The following is a 23193-nucleotide window of genomic DNA, read 5'->3' as shown; positions in this document are numbered from 1 at the left end:
AGGCAATGGCACCCCACTCCAGTACTCTTGCCTGGAAAATCCCATGGATGGAGGAGCCTGGTAGGCTGTAGTCCATGGGGTCGCGAAGAGTTGGACATGACTGAGCGACTTCACTTTCACTGTTCACTTTCATGCATTGGAGAAGGAAATGGCAACCCACTCCAGTGTTCTTGCCTGGAGAATCCCAGGGACGGGGGAGCCTGGTGGGCTGCCGTCTATGGGGTCGCACAGAGTCGGACACAACTGAAGCGACTTAGCAGCAGCAGCAGGAATCATTATTATTAATAACTCTCTCTTACTAATTAGAAATGGTGGCAAAACAAGGGTGGACAGGCCTGGTTTAACAAGAATCAGAATATTCAAGCACATATGATAATGATAAAATTCACTTATTTAGCATAATTCATATGAAAAGGTTTGAATCCACCTTTGGTTAGTGGCCTGAAAATCTTGGAATTCCTATGAAACCACCTTCCTCAATGTCACTATTGAAATCATTTACTAGGCATGCATGCCATTATATGGACTATTAATAAAGTTGTAGTCGTGGTTTTTGATTTTTGATTTTTGATTCCTGATTGATGTGGAAATGCAAATTCATATTATTATATCACTCAGAATTTACTATAATTCTTTGTGCTACAACTAGTATTAAATCTTTTATAAGATTACTAGTTGTAAGGCTGCAGAGACAAATGCAATCTTTTGAAAAATTCCTCTCTTTGTAGTCTGTGCCTATCGTTGTAAAGCTACTTGTCTCTTTGTTTTTTTTTTTTTTTTTTTTTAATAAATGTCTTTAATAATAGTCTTCAATTTACTTAAACCTTTAAAGCTTTATGTCCTAACTGTGTTTTCATTCATTTTCTATTACTGATTTTTTTTAATGTGCCCATTCATTTGGATTTTATATATCCAAGCATTTCTTTAAACCTCTAGATAATGACACTTCTCTCCATAAGACAAGAAAACTCTTTTTTAAAATTTACTTTATTTTTTAATAGACTGCCTTTCAGGGCAGTTTTAAGTTCACAGCAAAATTGAGAGAAAGGTACAGAGACTTCCCCCATAGTACCTCCTCCCACATATGCTGGCAACCCCCATTGTTAACTTCCCCTAGGAGAGTGATGCATTTATTACAACTGTTGAAACTACAATGACATGTCATTTTCACCCTAATTCCATACTTTACCTTAGGGTCCACTCTTGGAATTGTATACTCTATGGGTTTTGACAAGTGTATAATGACATCTACCGTTAGAGTGTCATAAAGAGTAGTTTCACTGCACTAAAAACTCTTTGTATGCCTATTCATCCCTCTCCTCTTCCATAACTACTCAGTTTAGTTCAGCTCAGTCACTCATGACTTTGCGACCCCATGGACTGCAGCACACCAGGTTTCCCTGTCCATCATCAATGCCTGGAGCCTGCTCAAACTCATGTCCATTGAGACAGTGATGCCATCCAACCATTTCATCCTCTGTCATCCCCTTCTCCTCTTGCCTTCAATCTTTCCCAGCATCAAGGCCTTTTCCAATGAGTCAGTTCTTCGCATCAGGTGGCCAAAGTATGGGAGTTTCAGCTTCAGCACCAGTCCTTCCAATGAATATTCAGGACTGATTTCCTTTAGGATTGACTAGTTTGATCTCCTTGCAGTCCAAGGGACTCTCAAGAGTCTTCTCCAACACCACAGTTCAAAAGCATCAATTCTTTGGCACACAGCTTTCTTTACAGTCCAACTCTCACATCCATTCAGGACTACTGGAAAAACCATAGCCTTGACTAGATGGACCTTTGTTGGCAAAGTAATGTCTCTGCTTTTTAATATGCTGTCTGCTGCTGCTGCTAAGTCGCTTTAGTCATGTCCGACTATGTGCGACCCCATAGACGGCAGCCCACCAGGCTCCTCTGTCCCTGCAATTCTCCAGTCAAGCATACTGGAGTGGGTTGCCATTTCCTTCTCCAAAGCATGAAAGTGAAAAGTGAAAGTGAAGTTGCTCAGTCGTGTCCGACTCTTAGTGACTCCATGGTCTGTAGCCTACGAGGCTCCTCCATCCATGGGATTTTCCAGGCAAGAGTACTGGAGTGGGTATGCTGTCTAAGTTGGTCATAACTTTTCTTCCAAGGTGCAAGTGTCTTTTAATTTCATGGCTTCAATCACCATCTACAGTAATTTTGGAGCCCCAAAAATAGTCTGTCACCGTTTCCATTGTTTCCCCATCTATTTGTCATGAAGTGACAGAACTGGATGCCATGATCTTGGTTTTTGAATGCTGAGTTTTAACACAGCTTTTTCACTCTCCTCTTTCACTTTCATCACTTTCCTCTTCGCTTTCTGCCATAATGGTGGTGTCATCTGCATATCTGAGGTTATTGATATTTCTCTTGATTCCAGCTTGTGCTTCATCCAGCCTGGCATTTTGTATGATGTACTCTGCATGTAAGTTAAATAAGCAGGGTGATAATATACAGCCTTGACGACTAGCAACTATTTATATTTTTAGTTTCCATAGTTTTGCTTTTCCCAGAATGTCATACGATTGGGTTGGCACCATTAAGTGCATAACTTTTCAGACTAGTATCTTTCACTTAGTAATACATGTTTAATTCCCCTATATCTTTTCATGGCTTGATTGTTAATTTAGTTTTAAGCACTGAACATAATTCCATTATCTGAATATATCAGAGTTTATCCATTTACCTACTGAAGGCCATCTTGGTTGCTTCTAAATGTTGGCAATGATGAATAAGCTACTGCAGACATTTGTGTGAAGGTTTTCACATAGACATAAATGTTCTGCTTCTGTTACTAAATATCAAGGAGCATGTCCACTGGATGGTACGGTAAGAGTATGTTTATTTTTGTAAGAAACCACCAATTTGTCTCGCAAAGTGGCTGTTTCCATTTTGCACTCCCACAGAAATGAACAAGAGTTCTCATGGCTTCACATCCTCCCAGACGTTGTCAGTGATCTGAATGTTGGCCAGTCTACTGGGTGTTTAGTGATAGAAAATTTATTTTCATTAAAGTTGTATTCTACACTCACCCTGCGTTGGTCTTTTTGCTGGGCTCAATTTATCCATGCTATTCCATATCTCACTCCACAAATAAAAATTACCTCATAATATGCCAAAAATCTAAATATAAAAAGCTAAAACACTAAAATTGCCAGAAGAAAATATAGGTTAAAAGTCTGCTTTGTAAATTGTATCCTTGCTCAATGAAATTGCATGGAAAAAATCTGATTACTATTCTGCACACCAAACCTTCTTTAAGAAGAAGATTGTCCCCATGGGCTACCTGTAGCTGTCCCAGTTATGCATACTCTGCTCTTCACCTTCTATAAACTGACAACCAGGAGCCATGTAACTGAGTGCTACAGAAAGGCAAATGTGAAGTGGTACATTTTATCACTTAATTTAATGGATAGTGGTTTTCAGAGCAAGAGTGTTTAGGATTTCTTTGACATGTCTGAGGAGTGAATAGGATAAGGAGGACCCTTGATATACAGTATCCTTCCCCACTGCCTATCATTCATCTATGGAATCTTGTATGTCTTTCACATCTTGTAATAATTTATTCATCTCATCCCTACTATCAGCAGATTGACAGGACAGTGGTTAGAAAAGTTTAAATAACTTAAGAGTTATTGTAGAAAATAGGTCAGGCTTTTGAAAGTGTCTCTGATGGAAACTTTCACATTTGGTCTCTCTTGTTGTTTTTGAATTTCCTAGAGATTCATTTTTAAATATTCTAAACCTTGCCATTCCTTTATCTATAATCATTTATTATGATTCAGGGGCCAGTTAATGTGGTGGTGAGGTTAGTGGGAGGGGACACATGCTTTAAATCTGTGATTTTTTTTTTTAACTGCAACATGAGAGGATTTGATTAGACTCTCTAAGCAGCCTCACATTCTTTACCAAACTATGACACAGATTCTGACTCTCTGGTTTGTTTTTCTGATGTTTTGTAGAGTGTATGGATCCAGTTTCCTAGAGTAATATGTGGAGGCTTTTAGCAGTATTAGCATACCAGGATCTTGTTAGAAATGCATTTGTCAGTCTCCATTTTAGACCTACTAAATCAGAGATGCTGAGGTGGGGTCTTGCAATCTGTTTTTAATAAGCCCTCTAGGGGATTGAGATGTAGCTAAAGTTTAAGAACAAGTATCCTAGAAACTCTCTTGACTGTGATAGGATAGAATCAGTTAATTGCTCTGGATGCTGTGTAATACCTGCAGCTCTTTCTCACATATATGAAGTAATAGACCTGGGCAGTGTGCAAATTGGATCAGAAATCACCTCTAGTTCCATAAACAGAATTAAAACCATTGAACCTAAAATTGTGAAATCGGATGATTTATTATATGAAATTCATTTCATACTCAAAAACCTATTGTGTAATTTCCCATACTCATTAGCGACTCCAGAATGATCATGTTAATTTAAATAATTACACGTTATGTGAATCGAAATGTCATTCAACCTCTATCCCTAGTTCTCATTGATTTCATCTGTTAATAGAAAAGATATCAATAGAAACTTTTAACTGTAATTCCTTTAGACTTTTAGCTAAAATCCTGTAATTCAGACATTGAGACATAATTTAATACTAAGAGTATTAGAACATTTAGCTTTATATGTAACATGTAATAGAGGATTTGTATTACTATAATGTTTTTACTTTGGATTGTTTTAGCAATCCAAACACATATCCTTTGAAGTTCCTTAAAGATTGTATTTTCATGAGAGTCTATTTAGGGTAACACAAGTAGGTTTTACTTTTATGAAAAAATTTAATAATGATTTTTGTGACCCTGTTCTTTGAACATAGCACTAGTCAATCAAGCATACAAATGTTCTTGCTATTGGGAAGCCTCAGTAGTTAAAACCACTTCCCAGGAGAATCTATAAATAAAAGATTTCTCTGTTTCCTTATTTGAAAACATTTGACTTGAAAAAGAAGACCTGTTGGCCCTTTTTTTCCCTAAGAAACTTTCTACCATGAAGATTCATCTCTTTTTCTTTATTCTACTCTTTGGGGTCACAATTCTACCAGGTAACATAGAAATGGTTATGGGCATACATGTGCTAATGAATTTGAGGAAGCATCAGTTTTTCCTTGTTAAACGTATAGTAATAATATAAGGATTAAAAGATCTTTAGGATAATGCAATGTCGTACTCTGGATTGAACTCTGGAACATAAAAAAGGCAATAGTGGGAAAACTGGTGAAATATGAATACAATGTGTAGTTTAATTAATAGTATAATAGCAATATTAATTTTTTAATTTAGATAAACGTACCATGGGTAAGTGAGACATTACCCTGAGGGAAGTTGGTCTCTCTTATCTTTGCAACTCTTCCATAAATCTAAAATGATTTCAAAATAAAAAGTGTAAAATGCCTGAAAGATCAATTCATTAGTCTCATCACCTTCATCCTGAAACAGAGTTGATTCTTGCGGGAAAACATATTCTTTGACATAATCAACTGGTAAGTGGTAGTTGCTGCGGTATAAGGGAGAGAACTATTTACCTCTTTCTTCTTTTTAAGCTATTTCAGTCTATTTCCAGTCTAGGAAGACTTTCTTAATATTCTGTCCTTGATACTACAGGCAAATCATGTCCCTTGTTGGCCTTTCTTAAGATCACATGAATGTTGAGTGTAATAACTTGTATATGAGCTATATTTTTCATGAGATCTTCCCCCTCAAGGATTATCTCATCACATCAGGTACCTAACAAGATTCTCTTCTCCTGAATTAATGTGTAAGTATGAACTGTACAGAAATAAAATAGTAAGTTTTGGAGATGGAGAGATCACTGAGTTTTCCCTTCTCCTTAAAGAGTTTAAAGTGAAAGAGTAAGCTCAAATCTGTCCAGTTTATACTACTGGCACTGAAATTAGGCTCAATTCACTCGCTCAGGAAAATATTCTTCTGTAGTAAGAAGCTGACATTTTTAGGACGAGTGGAAAATGTAATAGATACGTTCGAAAATGAATTAACTTATTCTTTCTTTATGAATATTATAAAGTCCATCGTGACAATTTTCATTTTTGTCATTTCATAAAAAAATTTCACATGATAAACTGATAAATTATCTTTTAAAGGTTGTGAGAAAATTCTACATAGGAGCAAAACATCAGGAAAGTAACAAAATAATACAATCAGTTGTTAATTTAACTAGGAAATAACTCCCTCTACCTCCATTCAAAACTTGTTAGAAAAAGGATCTCTGAATTTTTTTCATATCTAGAAAGGACCAAAAGGAAATTCTACACAGATTCATATAGCTTTTAACATGGGATAAATCTTTTTAAATTTCTTCTTTTAATTTCAACATTAGCTAAAATTAGTAGACCACTGTGGCAAGTATTTTTATGTTTTATTGGCATAATTTTTCCTTATAACAACTATATCAGGTGCTCCTAATAATGGCTAATATTATTCATTAATTTATCAGTGAATTTTAAATTATGTGTTCTGTAGACTTAGAAATTATATACCACTTGAGACACAGTGGCATAGATTACAACATCAGTGATATTAACTTTTTGTATATTTTTTTCTTGTAGTTTCAAAGTGAGGCCATTATTATTGTTAATCACACATGTACCAAACTTTTAGAGAAATTCTATTGTTAGTGATAAAAATATAAAAGTAACAGAAATATATCAAGATACATATTTTCTTAATAAAATTATAAAGTGTATATGTGAAAATTGGATACTTTTAGACAATAATAAAGCAATAAGAATGTTATCTTTCACCTTGTAGTTAACCAACATATGGTGGCTGAACTAAACTGGATAAAATTAAATGTCTTATATATGACTCTAGAGTTCCTCAGTTGTTTTTTTGTATATCACCTTCAGATGGTGGAAGTTCTCACTCAAAATTTAGATAAAAAACTCATTCATTTCCACTCCAACAGTTACAGATGAAAAAGTGTTTAGAAAAAAATCCTTACATTTTTCCATGCAGAGAAATTTCCACTGAAGTCACTTAGCCTTCCTCTTCATTTTCTAGAGGTTATAAAGGCTCAAGTTCAAAAGTCTGTTATTGCTAACAATCACTTTTCTTTGTCTGCTGTGTACTTTGAACATAGGATGGTATAGCTTTGTACAAAAAATGGTAATCATGATTTTCCCCCTGTTTTCAAAAAGGTTAATTATAGTCTAAGAAATAAGATAGCAAGTCAGTGAAAACAAAAACAAATTATGGGTTGAATAGATACTTTAGGAGATGTCATGCATGTTTTTAGCTTAAAATATTAAGTAGAGTTTTATATATTGTTTAAAGAAATTCCCTAACATGTGAAAATGCTCTAGATGCCATATGAGTGATGCTATGAAGTAATTTGTGAGAGCAATAGAGAGATGACTTTTTTGAAAGTGATCTACAGAAATTTCAGAGAGAAGATAGTATTTGAATAGTGTATCTGAGGACAGAGACACTATACGTTTGGCTTCTCACCACATTGCTAGAACAGTGGAAGGAAAAAAGGAAAAAAATTCCTTTTTTTCCCCAAGGACTTACGGATTTATTACTTATTTATTATTGGAATTTAGTTGCTTTACAATGCTGTGTTAGTTTCTGCTCTACAGCAAAGTGAATCCTGATGCATATACATATACCCCGCCTTGCCACTGCAGAGCACTGATCCCTGTGACATACAACAGGTTCTCATTAGTTATCTATTTTATACAAAGTAGTGTATACGTGTCAATCCCCATCTCCCGATTCATCCTCTCCCCTTTCCCTGCTTGGTGTTCACAGGTTTGTTCTCTATGTAGAACAGTGGTTTTCAAGGAGGGGCAGCTTTGCGGCCAAGGAGACATTAGGCAGTGTCTGGAGATCTTTTAGTTTGTACTACTGGTACTACTGGCATCTAATGGGTAGAAGCCAAGGATACTGCTAAATATCCTTCACTGAAGAGGATCACATCCCACAGCAAAGAAGTGTCCAAAGGGTCCATAGTTCTTAGGATGAGAAACTCTGCCTTGGGAGGTGTCACAGAGCCAGACAGGAAGTGAACTTAACAGTTGAATGAATAGATGGATGTTTGCAAAGATGAGTATTAGTGATCCAGGGACACAAGCTTGGGGAATACTCATATTTAGAGGTGAGAATCAGGAAAAAGAAAACAACAGTATTTTTAGAAAAGTTAAAACAAGGGGAAAAAAGGGATGTGGTCAGTTTAGGATGGCATATTGGACAATGGGGTTAAATGTGACAAATCTTGTCAAAATGAGTGTAATTCAAGTTTCTATCACTGGCAAATTATTTATGGGCTTGGTAATAATAACTCCCCTAAAATTATTGAGTGAATAATGATATTTAGAAGTTAGTCTTTAAACTGTGCAGAGTAACTTTTTTGACTATAAATTGTGTCATAGTCTGCATTGCCTAAGTAATAGTTAGAAGACAGCTAATTTTTAATGGAAGAGGTAGGTTTTATACCAGCTATTTATACCAAGAATATGAATAAAGAATCTGAGTCTATGGTCCCACTAATAAGTATCACGACTCACCACCAACTGTTAGAAATATAGACAGAATATCTGGACAGGAAGACCTGGGCTTTAAAGGAATTATTGGACACCAAACCTTAATGAATGACAGAAACTAGTGGCAAGATTTATTTGCTTTTATACCATGAATATACAGTAAATATTTAAGCCTGACCTTAAAATTTAGGATTCTCCCATGCTATTTCTCCTTACTCTCATTGTATTTTAAGACGCATACCTATCAAAAGTGATGTTAATGTTTTAAAAGTCTTCAAAATAAAGGGCTTCTGAAAGTATGTGGGTTAGCAAATGAAGTAAAATATGAAATTAAAATAGACTGAGTTAGAATGGATATTAGAGGCTATCAGTCCAACATCTCTCAATTCCCTGAGTACTCCCAACTATCCTAAATAATCAACTTCTAGTGAGAATCAACCTCCAAACTACAAGATAAACCATGGAGCTTGGAGCATAATTTTTAAAATCATATTATGGCCAAAAATGGACCCATCTTTTAGTCACTCTTCTTTTTAAAAAAATAAATGCTGACATTAAACATATATATAAGTTCATTTCTTTGGGGGGGAAGTAAGTCTCAAGATATACAAGAGAGTTGTAGAAATTCAGACAAACTGTCTAACATTGCATCTCCTTCCATTAAAAAAAAAAAAAAAAGTGAAATCAAGCTGCAATAGAAATCTCTAAAAGGAGAATTCACAAAGCACAATTACTGGGCTTTGCTCCATTGTGTTCAGTCTAAATGTGTATGAGAGTAAGAGATAAATCATGTGGACTTTTATGGTTACTTGGAACTATCCTACTGTTGCTATTCAGTCACTTGTAAAAAGGAAGTTGGCACACCTAACTGCAGTCCAAGACACTTTCTGATATCCAGGATTTACCTTGCATTAAAGGACAGTGCATTCACTTAAACTTTCTCAGTAAGATTTTCATAGTCATAAATTAGAAGGAGGCTTCTTTTGCCCTATTCTATGCTCTTTTGCAGGCTTTCCTGGTGGCTCAGATGGTAAAGAGTCTGCCTGCAATGCAGGAGAGCCAGGTTCCATCCCTGGGTAGGGAATATACCCTAGAGAAGGGAATGGCAACTCCAGTATTCTTCCCTGGGGAATTCCATGGACAGAGGAACCTGGCAAGAAACAGTCTACGGGGTCATGACACAATCCCATGTTGGACACAACTGAGTGAATCCCACATCACATGCTCTTTTGCTTCTCAGATATTCTCCTTTTAAAATATGAGTGTCATAGTTAGACTGCTAATTTCAGTCATTGTTTCCTTCTTACAGCAAGAAAAAGATTTCCACACTATGGTAGTGTGGATATGAGGAGAGAGTGCGCAAAAGGTAACGGTCGATGTAAAACTGAGTGCCATATATCTGAAGTTAGGATTGCTTACTGCATAAGACCTGGATCTCTTTGCTGCTTGCAGAAGTACAGATGACAGAAGACAAGAAAGAGACACACGCTCCAAGAAGAAGGGACCAGTGTTACTGTCTTCCTTCACAGCCTTTCTGTACATCCTTCTAGGCCTGTGTATCACTATCGTGTGCAAAGAATTAAATAAAATTTAATAGTGAACCATTCAGAAGTGGTTCTATGTCACACACGCATCTGGTGCCTTTTATTTTCTCTTGATCTCTCGGTACCAGAAACAAGCATGATTTCTTTTATGCAAGTTCTTCAAGAACTATTCACATTTCTATATGCCCTGTGCTAGTTGGCATAAACAATGCTGGAAGAAACCCTAGGTCAGAGGTAGTGACCCATCTTATTTCTGAGATACATGCCTCCATGGAGATGTGCTGCTATTTTGTTATTAAATGCTGTTTATAGACTATCCCATGGAAAGAAGTATAAATCCACTGAATGTGTGAGGTAAGACACTGAGATACAGATCTCTCAAGTGTCCCCTGAGAGAGACAGAGGTGGAGTGAGAGAATGGGAGAGTGTAAACAGAAGAGCAGAGGAAGGTCACAGTCACTCCAGTTCCTACCCAGCTGTTTACATAGTGAAGAAAAAATCTGTATCTGGAGAACGAAGAGGGAGTGTGAGGGGAAGAAAATAATTTCATAAAAGAGAATTCTGACCTAGGAAGTCAGAAACTATGACTAACAGCTGAATTCAGCTCCTCCATCCTGAGAGGTGAGCCTGTCTGAGGAGACACAGGCAGCAGATGGTAGGAGGAGGGATCTTCTACCTTTAGCTCCGCTCTGCCAGACTCCTCTCACTACCTCCTCTGAAGGTCCAACGGTAGGTTTCCCCACGGTCCTCTCAACAATGCATACATATCATACATTTTCTACTCAAAACATGCAAATTCTTCTTCTTTTATGATTTTAGGAATACAATTTAGTAAATTGTATCAATTCAGAATTCTTTTTAAAAGAAATCATCAATACCACAACAGAATAATAAAACAGAAATTTCCCTTCCTCCTAAAATAAATAATCCTTTGGTCATTCAACTAAAGAAAAAAGAAATCTATTGAGTGGAGACTTATGTACCAGACTTGGACTCAGAAGGATGCAAGTATTTGCTGCTACTGCTGCTTCTAAGTCGCTTCAGTCGTGTCCGACTCTATGTGACCCCATAGACGGCAGCCCATCAGGCTCCCCCGTCCCTGGGATTCTCCAGGCAAGAACACTGGAGTGGGTTGCCATTTCTTTCTCCAATTCATGAAAGTGAAAAGTGAAAGTGAAGTCACTCAGTCGTGTCCGACTCTTAGCGACCCCATGGACTGCAGCCTACCAGGCTCCAGGCCCCAGCTACTCTCTTGATATGTTTACCATTGTGTCTCCTCCCATATTCTAAATGCAAATATGAAATCTAAGGGTCTGTGTGCATACTGAACATTATCTATTACTGAAAAATGCATGGAAAAATCATTTTCCCCTATTTAGATAACATTTCTAGATATATTTCTTCCACAAGAGACTGTTTAATTTTCAATTTTAATTTTATTTTAAAGTTGAATTTATTTTTTTTAAATAATTATTTTAATAAACATGAGCTCCCATTGAAAGTGAAAGCTCCTTAGTCATGTCTGACTCTTTGTGACCCCATGGACTATACAGTCCATGGAATTCTCCAGGCCAGAATACTGGAGTGGGTAGCCTTCCCTTCTCCAGGGGATCTTCCCAACCCAGGGATCAAACCCAGGTCTCCCACATTGCAAGTGGATTCTTTACCAGCTGAGCCACAAGGGAAGCCCAGCCACAAGGGAATACTGGAGTGGGTAGCCTATCCCTTCTCCAGCGGATCTTTCCGGACCAGGAATTGAACCGCAGGCTCCTGCATTGCAGGTAAGCTCCCATTAAGAAATAGTTATTTGCTAGGCATACATTAGAGGCTTATCTGTACTCTTTCACATTTTAACAACTTAAACTAGACTTTGTTTAATGTGTTGCCTTGTAGTGTAAATATCTTCAAAAGTATTTTTACAACATCCATTTCAAAAAGACTTTCTCAACCTTAGCACTTATTGATATTTTAGTCCAGACAATTCTTTGTTGTGGCAGCTGTCCTGCACTCTGTCTTTAGCAGCAAGATTTTTCTCCCCACTTCAAGTCTCTATCCATCAAATGCCAATAGCACCCTTTCCCCTTAATTGTGACAACCAAAAATGTCTAACTACATTGTTAAATATCTCCTTTAGGGGGCAAAATCATTCATGGTTTAGAGTCGTTCATTTATAATTAAGCACTCTTTCTCACAGATATGTAAAGATACAAATGGAAACCAAAAAAATCAGCAGTGTTTTCAGACAACCAATAAACGTCCCGTTTTACGAGATGAAATATCTCTGTTTATAAAAACCTGTAGCTATTTTCTTTTATGAGAACAAATTAGATATTTATGAGAACAAGTATCTATTAATGACTTCTTTTAAAAAGAATGCTATTACAAATGACCTAGAGATGATGATACATTGATGACTCCAGAAAAAAAATTAGCCTAACTTTTGAACAGTAAATATACCAGTCACATGAAGAAGGATATTAGTAATTTAAATGCTTGAGGTGAAAGTTTGAGTATTATCTACCACCAGATACTGGGTCATCATTACCTCAAGACCTGTAAAATAGAATCGAGAAGCCTAACATACTATTAATATGGAACAAATAAGAATTGAAGTTTTTAGTGACCAGCAAGAAATGGTAGATGGTGAGAGGTTTCTTAGAAGACATTTGAGGCATTTCTGAACATGCACTATAAAGAAAACCAAAACCATCCAAAGTTTTCATTTGGTCTCTCCTTGTTTAATTCAGTGTATATTCAAGCTGCCAGTCTCTGCCTTCAGAACAAGGAACAAATGTGATAATCTTGAAGAAGGTAAACCCATGACTATCAAGTATGAAATTAATATTCTTCCCTGCAGAAATCTTTTAATTGCATATGATATAAACTGAAAATTGTCTAGAATTTAATGAAGTCCTGCAGCCAGAAAAGAAAGAGATGTCACAGATTATTCATATTGTCTTCAGAATTTATTAGCCAAAAAGGAAAAAATGCTTATAAATGGGAAGATTTCTGGTAACTTTCTTGTTCATGCACTGTAACTTTCATTACATTTATTGACCAAACAGCTAAATAATCTTAAATTAGTTAGCTCTCAAGAGCTGAAAGTTTACATTTTCCCCTCCTTTGGCCCAGAATCTAAATTTCCATGACATTATGTATTTCCCTTTATTTTTAGTGTCCTGTCTCAATTGGTCTTGATGAAATAGACACCACAGGGTATCGGATATTTTTGCTATTATTCAGTAGCTCAATAACACTTAATCAATTAAAAGCATCATGTTGAAAACATCAAATTCAAGGGCAGGACTAGGAAAAGAAGAATTACCATACAGTCCTGATATCATGCATTCAAACCCGATCTATCTCAGAATTTATTTGACCTCAGTGTCCTTGGGCAAGAACAAAATCTAATTTATTTAGACAGCATCTGATTAATGACTTGTTTCTTCCCAGGTATGATGTCATGGGTTTTAGATTTGAAGATTTAAAAAATTACAGCTTCTGTTTTAAGGCACTCATTTATTGTTTACAAACTTGAGTTTTAATACTATTCAATTTGATAGAGTTAAAAAATAAATAGCACAGAGGATCTGCCCCCAAGATCAACATCAACTCATAATACTGACTATAAGTGAGTTAGATTCTGCCTTCCTCACCCCTTCATTTTTTTACCAATTCAATAAATACTAGTTGAGAACCTACTGTGGACTGTAGCCTACCAGGCTTCTCCGTCCATGGGATTCTCCAGGCAAGAATACTGGAGTGGGTTACCATTTCCTTCTCCAGGGGATCTTCCAGACCCAGGGATCGAACCCAGGTCTCCCGCATTGGAGGCAGATGCTTTAACCTCTGACCCACCAGGGAAACCCAAAGCAGTGGAAATGAGATCCTTAACGTGAGAGTCGTGTCTGACTCTTTGAGACCCCATAGACTGTAGCCTACCAGGCTCCTCTGTCCATGGGATTTTCCAGGCAATAGTACTGGAGTGGATTGCCATTTCCTTCTCCAGGGGATCTTCCCAACCCAGGGCTCGAACCTGGGTCTCCTGCATTGTAGACAGACGCTTTACCGTCTGAGCCACCAGGGTCCATGTGATAAGATTGGAACATATCAATAAACAACACAAAAATTCCTAGATTTGTGAAGGCATATTTTAAAGTTAGAGAAAAATACAAACAGTACACATAATATATAAGCAAATTATATTAGAAGGTAATAAATTAAACAGAGATAGGGACCCCAAAATGCTGTTGGGCTGTAGTAATTTAAAAAGATCTTTTAGGGGTCGCTTATGTATACCTGTGGCAGATTCATTTCGATATTTGACAAAACCAATACAATATTGTAAAGTTTAAAAATAAAATAAAATTAAAAAATAAAAAAAATAAAATAAAATGAAATTACCATTATTGTACTGATGCAAAAAAAAAAAAAGTTGCAATTAGAGCAAAAAAATGAAAAAGGCAAAGATGTGATACCTGAGATTTGTGAGAAATGCCAGTGAGGCAAGGGTGGCTGGGCAAGAGTGACTTAGGAGGAGAGTCCTGGGTGAGCTGGTCAGAAAGAAAGTGCACATACAGATTAGTCGGAGCCTTGCAGGAACTAGGAAGGATCTTGCCTTCTATTCTGAGAGAAAGCCAAGGGATTTTAGCCAGAGGAAAAAACATTCTTTGAATTTTGTTTTAAAAAGACACCTCTGAAGTGCTTTCATGATTAGGAGATATTTAAATAATATGGTAATATATAATGATAGCTTGTTCCAGGGTGGTAACCAAAAAAAAAAAAGACAGTGAAGAATGGTGGGATTATGGATATGTTAAAAGTAGAGTTAGTCAAATTTTAAGAGATCTTTTTTTTTCCTTTAAGCTATTTTCTAATCTCTTTCTATTCTTGATCAAAATTCTTAAAAAACAGCCCAGACTCATAGCCTCCACTCTGTCAAATCTTGTCTACTCTTCTCTACAATACATTTACCTGTATCAATTAACTGAAAATCTTCTTGCTAATATTATAAATGTCTTCTTAAAAGCAAATCCAAAGGCCTATTCTAATTTTTCATCTTGCTGGAATTCTACATGTGGCTGGAACTGGTCACTATATTGACAATCATTAACTGACTTCCCCATTTTTATAGTCTCTTGGATGCTGTGGCCTCTAGCATTTCATCCCTGAATATCCCTTCTTCTTGTTTTCCCAAGATTATCTTGTTTATTATAATGACTTCTTCTATCCAAAAGTATTTTTCTCAATATCTTTCTCAAACCACAGAGCTGTATTTATTACTAGTTTAGAACTTATATATTTTGCTGGTTTCCAAAGTTTTTAATCTTGATATATCCAAACAAAAAGCCATCTTAAAGACATTAACTTTCTTCTAAAAATTCCTTTAAAATACTATGCTTAATGGTTAGAATATATAACTGACAGACCAAGACTGGTCAAGTGGATTTCCAGCTCATAAGAAGGAACACTGCTCAGACTTTCCAGGTTCCTTAAGGTCTGGTCTATGTTTAAAGATCACCTCTAAAACTGAACAGGATATCACAAGAAACTCAATTGCCCTAAATCCAAACCCTGGCAAAATAATTCACTATTTCTAGGTTGACCTTGAGTCATCTATTTAACTACTCTGTTTTCATTTTCCTCATCTACAAAATGAGCATGACAACAATATATTCTTTGTGAGGTTGTTACGAGGACTAGAAAATGAATTTAATGTATTTTAACAAACATGGATTTGATGGATTGACAAGATATTGAGGTCTCAGGAATATTGATTAGTTTAAAAAGTACTACCCTGGCAAAAGATTTTCAAAAAGGTAGGAGCATCAACATGCACACACTGTCGGGGTAAGATGGATAGCTGGTGAGAAGTTGTGGTGGTACAGGGAGCCCAGTCTGGAGCTCTGTGATGACCTGGAGGGGTGGGAGATTTTTAATGAATTACTCTACTGTATGTTTTCTGGCACACACATATGCAGTATTTAATGTTCAAAATGTATGTGTTGTAGCTATGTTTATTACATTCTGTAGAGCAGATGAGTGGATGCTTTATCCAAGATAAATAAGTACCATGATAAAATTGAAGGAAAAGAATAAGCTTGACCATCAAAGTATCTTCTAAAGCATTCACTGCTTTACAACTGGCTTTTTAAATTGAATTTTTAATAAAAATAAAATCTAAAAGTACCAAAACTATTTGCTTCTGTTTAATATAATTTAATGTATGAATACAAAGCTGTGAATCTGGAATCTCAAAACTTCTTTCTTTGCGTTGTCCCAAATGAATCACAACAAACTAAGAGGCTATGGGGGGCTCCATTTTCTACTAAATAATGTGCAACAAAGTTGTTTTTCTATGTGCATCTATACATGTTTTAGTTTTTAATAAATTACTGTATGAGTAAGTATTTTCATGCCTACTGTGTTACAGTCATCCAGAATATATATATATCAAGTAAGAGATAACAAAGAATCAGAAGAAACCATAACTCTCATATAAGGGTTTATATTTTGGCTGCAAGAATAAAGTATTGCAACAAATGTTCAAGAAAAATACGTACAGTGAAGTACAAAATTGTGTTATGTAGACTGTTAATAAGAACATATTCATTTGCTCTGTATAATGAAAACAATTTCAATTAAGAGTAAGATCTGGAATTGACAAAGTATTGAACAAATGATACTGTAAAGAAATAAGGATAGGTTTTTAAAAGTGAGAAAACATGAAAATGAAAACTATAGGCTTTTTAAGAACTATAAACACCATCTTAATGGAAGTCTGGGAAACTCAATCTGCTCTTAATAATAAAGTAAGGAAAAAAGATAGGCGAGCAAGAGCCCCTAGGAGCCACTTGAAGTTTAATACTGATGTGAGCTGTAAGATAAGGTAAAAAGTGTATATAAGTAAAATGTTTTTATCTTGTTTATTGTCAGAAACAACTGGTAAATTGTGTTATAAAACAATTTTACTTCTCAAATGCTCCATCTCCTATGCACATGATCTCATGACTAGTAAGGTTTTCTTTTACCCTGAGTAAAAAGTCCCCCCTATGAAAAATTAGATTGATGTCTAAGATGTCTTTCTTGATTGCAGCCAAAAATGAACTTGAACCAAAGTATAGATTTGAGAGATGCCAAGACGTGAAAGGAATATGTAAACCATTTTGTGACGATACTGAGTATGATTACGGATATTGCATTAAGTGGAGAAATCAGTGCTGCATATAAATGCTGGAAATCAGAGTATGATTGAACATCAAAGTCTGGAACAGAGTTGCATCGTATTGACCCAAGAGTGGGTAAAAAGAAAATGTTTTCCGTATTGAATGGAAATATGTACTTTTGAATCTTCAATACCACTATTTACACAAATAAAAATACTCTGCAGTCTCTAACCTGTTTATTCTTTGCACACTTTCTTCATGTTTCAGATGGAGGAACATATTAATTCAGCAAGGGAACTCTCTAATTGTGCTTATCATCTCATTTTGACCACTTTTGCTACTATAGGAACTAGGAAAGAAAAGATATCATTTAGTTTAACAAGAGATTATTAATGTCACATACTCCTGTGTGCTTAAAATTATTTAGGCTATTTTGTCTGAAATACTTAAATTATACTGCTTACATGGATGTCGATATATCTTGTGATCCCATTTAATCAAGACAAGTACTAATTTCTGGACTAGCCACTTCAAAGGTGAGCATATTAGCTGTCCAGCAGAAAACAGAAGACACGCCAGGGCCTACAAGGAACAAAGAGAGACCTGTAGGCTGCAAGTTTGAAAGTAGAATGTCTGTGGCTCAGAGACACATTGTTCAAGGACTTTCACCCACATAGTTTTTATTATGCTTCCACAGATAGCTATGAAAGCTGGAAAGTTAGGTTTTTGGGTTTGTTTGTTGGTTGGCCAGGCTCCACAACATGTGGGATCTTAGTTCCTGGATCAGGGTTCAGACCTGTGCCCCCTTGCATTAGAAGTGTGGAGTCTTAACCACTGGACTGCCATGAAAGTCCCTGGGGAATTTGTTCAAAAACAAGAGTAACAAAGTTTTCTAAATTAAAACTGGAGATTCAAAGATTAAAAAAACTCAAAACCATTACACAGCAGACGACTCAGGAATCATTAACAAACTTAACACTCTGGAAGACTGTTAGGCCTTGGATGACTTAGTGAAGTTCTTCAGCTGTCGTCCTGTTAATAAACCAAAGATTCAATGATTTTCTAAGATTTAGAACTAAACTATGAACCAAACAGGTAAACTATAAATACAGATATGTATGTCTCTTATCCCAAACTCTAGTGAGCTTCAGATATATACTATCATTGTTTCTTGCTTTAAGAAATCTCACCAGCCACAGGACTTTGAAATTTGTAATGTTTTCCTTCTTTTTTAGCACATCTTTCTTTAATAAAAGGAGCATATTTATTGGAATTTTTGTTGAAACCTATTGGAAAGGTGAGACTGGAAATGGAAACACTCTTTGCCCAAGGCTCACACAGCCAGAAAGTAGTAAAGGGACATTCCAACTCATTCAGTCTGTCCACACATCCTATGCACTAACCTAACAGCTTAGATATACCCATCCAGTTCTCCTGGGCTTGGTGGGGAGAAAAATGTGCTTTGTTCTGCATTTCAAGCATCACTTAATCAGAGCCAGAGAAGTGATGAGACATTGTCCAAATGGAAGAAATGGTGTAGACAAGTTTGTGCCTGACAAAAATGGAGAGTGTGACTAAATCAGTGGCATCAGACGTGGATAAGCATCAGAAAAATTTAGGGGTATGTATTTAAAAGTGCAGTATTCAGAACCATACCGGTGAATCACAGAATGAGACAGTTCACTGGTGGTTCCAAAGACAGTGTGTTCTTTAAATCATCCCATTTGATTCTAAACATTATGAAGTTCAGAGAATCACTGATTCACATAATCCATCTGTTGCTTCTGAGCATGAATTCACCTTTTAATTTTAGATTCAGTCATCTACCATTTACTAAAGCTTAAATAGCTTTAGTGCTGTTATATGCAGAGAGAAATTAGAGGAGTTCATTATTGCCTTTCAGAAATTTGTTCATTCACAAGTTCATTGACTCTAGTGTAGTGAATAAGAACATGGGTTCAAGAATCATTCTGCTTTGGTGCCTAATGTCAGCAATGGCAGTTACTAGTACAGTGACTTTGAACAAGTTATTAAGTGAATGCCTCTAATCTTCACTTACCTTCATGTGAAATGATAACAGTAAAACGTGGCACAGTGATGACGGCAGTATCTACCTCATAAGCTTGCTGTTGTGTTTAATTGAGACAATATAAAGTGCTCAGGTGGTAACAAATACATAGCAAATATTCAATAAATACTGTTACGGGGCATCTAGTAAGAACCAAGTCTTTGGCTAAATATAAAAAATAAAAATAGAGGGACTTCCCTGGCTGTCTAGTGGTTAAGATCATCCATTCTGAATGTAAGGAGCATGGGTTCGATCCCTGATCAGGAAACTAGATTCCACATGCCAAGCACAGCCTGACCTAAAACATAAAATAACTATATTAAGATTAAAGTTTCTAAAAAACTGATTAGTTATGAAATAAAAATAGTGGAGTTGTAAAGAATATGTATACAATCTATATACTTTTCAGGACATTTCTTTCACCATTGCCCCTTATTCAAGCCATATTTAGTGTGGTAAGTCATAATTGGGCTTTCCTGGTGACTCAGAAAGTAGAGTCTGCCTGCAATGCAGGAGACCCAGGTTAGATCGCTGAATTGGGAAGACCCCCTGGAAAAGGGGATGGCTATCCACTCCAGTATTCTTGCCTGGAGAATTCCATGGACAGAGGAGCCTGATGGGCTATAGTCCATGGGATCACAAAGAGTCTGTCAGAGCAACTAACACTCAACAAATCATAATTACTTATTTAAACTTAAGAAGACAAAGCATTCATTCCCCTTAATCATTTTCCATAAGCAAAGAAAGGGAGAAAAGTGGGTAATAACCCTTTATGAATTGGTCTCTGATGCCTTAAGATTAGAATTCTGACATTCACTTTCTCAGAAGTACCATTTTCTAAAATTTTCTGGGTAGATAAACAATAAATACTGTATTTGCTGTTATAACTTTATTTCAATCCTCATTCAATAGGTCTGTGTTAAATATGTATTCTCCCCTATGCAACACTTTAAAATTGTCAAAATCCCTCACTCATGGAATTTATATTTGAATGAGATGTGGCAGTTAATAATGACAGTGTTAATAATTATACCAAACCATAAGAATAAATAACTTAAAAAAACAAAAGCTGACAATGAATCTAGCTAATTTCAGATAATGACAAATAAAGAACACCAAAAATACATTTCAGTGTTGCTTCACTATATTCACAAGGCTCACTATAATTATTAGTCACAAAAAAAAACCTTTAAAATATTCTCTGATAAGATGACATGTGAGTAGCAGAGACCAAATTTTTTAAAAAATAAATTGTGATTCTGGGTAAAAGAGTGAGAGGATTACAACTTGAAAGAATGCTTGATAATGAGGCTGAAATATCACATATCACACCCATATACACAACACAGTCAAAATCCTTCTGAAGAAAAGGGAAGATTGCTGTTGGGTGAAGGGTAAAGAAACGTGTTCAGTGAGAAAATAAACTTCATCTGAGTAAAATTTGAAATGACACACAGAAATGGATCACATGCAAAATATGTATGAATGATTAATAACTATTGTGACTTTATAAGTTAAAATTCACTTAGACATAAATAGAGGAAGCAAGTTAAAACATGTAACACATAATCAATACTCTGTTTCCAAAATTAAAATGTAATGTTTTGATTATCACATTAATTTCCTTAGCTTAAGATAACTCATAGATACATTAATACCAAAAGTAATCAATATATTTGAATAGTTATAGAATTCTTTCTTTCCTCAAACCACTAACTTAAGTAACGGTGTTACAAACAAAGATATTAGGGGGAAGCATCAGTAAGGACATATATTTTCATTAAGTACTGGAGAGGCAATGGCAACCCACTCCAGTACTCTTGCCTTGAAAATCCCATGGACGGAGGAGCCTGGTGGGCCGCAGTCCATGGGGTCGCTAGGAGTCGGACACGACTGAGCGACTTCACTTTCACTTTTCACTTTCATGCATTGGAGAAGGAAATGGCAACCCACTCCAGTGTTCTTGCCTGGAGAATCCCAGAGACAGGGGAGCCTGGTGGGCTGCCGTCTATGGGGTCGCACAGAGTCGGACACGACTGAAGTGACTTAGCAGCAAGCAACCACTAAACTAAGGTATTCTTGCCTAAAAAAGTCCCATGGACAGAGGAGCCTGGTGGGCTACAGTCCATGGGTCACAAAAGAGTCAGACACTACTGAGTGACTGAGTACACACTATTCCTTAATCAATAAATTTAAATGCCCTTTCCCCTTACATTTCCACCCTCTTTCCTACCACTCACCTTTTGTTTATAACACAAAACTGTTGCCCTGAGCTCAAGGATACTTCTGGAAGTGTGAGGGTAGACATCTGCCCACACACTGAAAGAGGTCATTGTTAACTGAATCATTAAGATAAATACACCCATTGTACTAAGATTTACTACTACTCCTAGTAGTAGTAGTATTGATTAGGCAGACTTTCACACTACAAAAAAGTGTTGTATAACTGCGAGCAAATTCTCAACATAAATTCTTTCATGTGTAATTTTTTTTTAATGATTCACAAGTAATAAGATAGCACAAAATATACATTCGTCGCTTCAGTTGTCCGACTCTGTGTGACCCTATGGACTGTAGCCCGCCAGGCTCCTTTGTCCATGGGATTCTCCAGGCAAGAATACTGGAGATGATTGCCATGCCCTGCTCCAGGGGATCTTCCTGACCCAGGGATTGAAACCGTGACTCTAGTCTCCTGAATTGGCAGGCAAGTTCCTTACCACTAGTGCCCCCTGGGAATACATTCGTTAGACTATAAAATTTGTCACCAAAATCAAGACAAAACGCAGGAGCCAATGGACATTGAATAATATTTTCTCACCAGACTATACTTCTAACAGCTATCTTTAAGGTTGGTTTACTTTTCAAAGTTTATATCATTGTCTTTAACACCCAATTAAGGCTTACTATAAAATAAAAGCAACTAGTTGCCCCAGAGTTCTGTGCGACATACTATTTTTGACTCATCTCATTGACAATATACAATAGTTTCCTCTACTCTTTTGAACAGCAAGGAAGATTCAGGTTAGATTAGAAAAGATATTTGTTGGGATGACAGGAAAGAACAGTTTACACTATTTACCAGTGTCTAGATTCTCCTAAAAGTAGAATTCCCGGGGAGTGTTTTTATTTTTTTCAAAGTTTCTGCTTCCAGAAGGAGTCTTCAGCTGTAAAAATAAAGGGTGAGAACAAATGAATTGTATCATTTCTTTTACCTTGGTAACCACAGGTTTTCATTATTATGTAGTTTCCTTTGAATTATAAAACAACCATTGTAGGTGATTTGGGTATTCAGTAATAGTAATGGTTAAGATTATTGATTCACAATGTGCATGCATACTCAGTCACTCACCCTTGTCCAACTCTTTGCGACCCTTTGGACCCACCAGGCTCCTCTGTCCATAGGATTTTTCAGTCAAGAAAAATGGATTGCAATTTCCTCTTCCAGGGATGTTTAATTCCAGTTCCACTCCTAACCAGCTAGCTGGTTGACTTTGGGGGAGTTACTTCAACCTCTGTGTTTGTATTCTTGTGCATAAAAATGGAGCTAAGTATTATACCTACTTCAGGGGACTTTGATAGGGCTTAATATTAGTTTATGCAAGTTACACGGAATAATGTTGTTCAGTGGCTCAGTCATATCCGACTCTGCGACCCCATGGACTGCAGCATGCCAGGCTTCCTTGTCCTTCACCATATCCCGGAGCTTGCTCAAGCTCATGCTCATTGAGCTGGTGATGCCATACAAGCACCTCATCCTCTGTCATCCCCTTCTCCTCCAGCCTTCAATCTTTCCCAGCATCAGGGTCTTTTCCAGTGAGTTTGTCTTCACATCAGGTGGCCAAAGCATTGGAGCTTCAGCTTCAGCATCAGCCCTTCCAATGAATATTCAGGGTTGATTTC

At 36.5% G+C, this 23193-nt stretch overlaps 1 protein-coding gene and 1 long non-coding RNA gene across 3 annotated transcripts in view; one reads left to right on the top strand and one right to left on the bottom strand.

Annotated features, from left to right (window-relative positions):
* Positions 1 to 23193, bottom strand: part of LOC139178964 (uncharacterized) — a 42617-nt gene that overhangs the window by 15263 nt on the left and 4161 nt on the right. Inside the window, exon 2 of the long non-coding RNA XR_011563403.1 lies at positions 1 to 23193. This exon is cut by the window's left edge and continues 8984 nt beyond it. This is a non-coding gene — a long non-coding RNA (uncharacterized lncRNA).
* DEFB110 (defensin beta 110) lies at positions 4943 to 17289 on the top strand. 2 transcript variants are annotated; one of them, XM_019985316.2, is made up of 2 exons: positions 4943 to 5059; positions 9825 to 10140. In XM_019985316.2, the coding sequence occupies exons 1-2, from the start codon at positions 5005 to 5007 to the stop codon at positions 9977 to 9979; spliced, it is 210 nt and encodes a 69-aa protein (XP_019840875.1). In that variant the 5' UTR covers positions 4943 to 5004; the 3' UTR covers positions 9980 to 10140. The 2 variants fall into 2 exon arrangements, with proteins under 2 accessions (XP_019840875.1, XP_070634193.1); XM_070778092.1 differs by lacking the exon at positions 9825 to 10140 and adding an exon at positions 17156 to 17289 and having other exon boundaries at positions 4946 to 5059.

This window comes from Bos indicus, chromosome 23 (genome assembly GCF_029378745.1).
Source record: "Bos indicus isolate NIAB-ARS_2022 breed Sahiwal x Tharparkar chromosome 23, NIAB-ARS_B.indTharparkar_mat_pri_1.0, whole genome shotgun sequence".
Lineage (NCBI taxonomy): Eukaryota > Metazoa > Chordata > Mammalia > Artiodactyla > Bovidae > Bos > Bos indicus.
Note: the sequence above shows the minus strand (reverse complement) of the source record. Positions and strands in the feature narration are given on the sequence as shown.

Bases quoted from the DNA above. Each gene is read 5' to 3' on its own strand.
- DEFB110 (XM_019985316.2), top strand. From the start codon at position 5,005: ATGAAGATTCATCTCTTTTTCTTTATTCTACTCTTTGGGGTCACAATT. The intron at 5,060-9,824 runs GTAACATAGAAA...TCCTTCTTACAG, and splicing joins TGGGGTCACAATTCTACCAG to CAAGAAAAAGATTTCCACAC.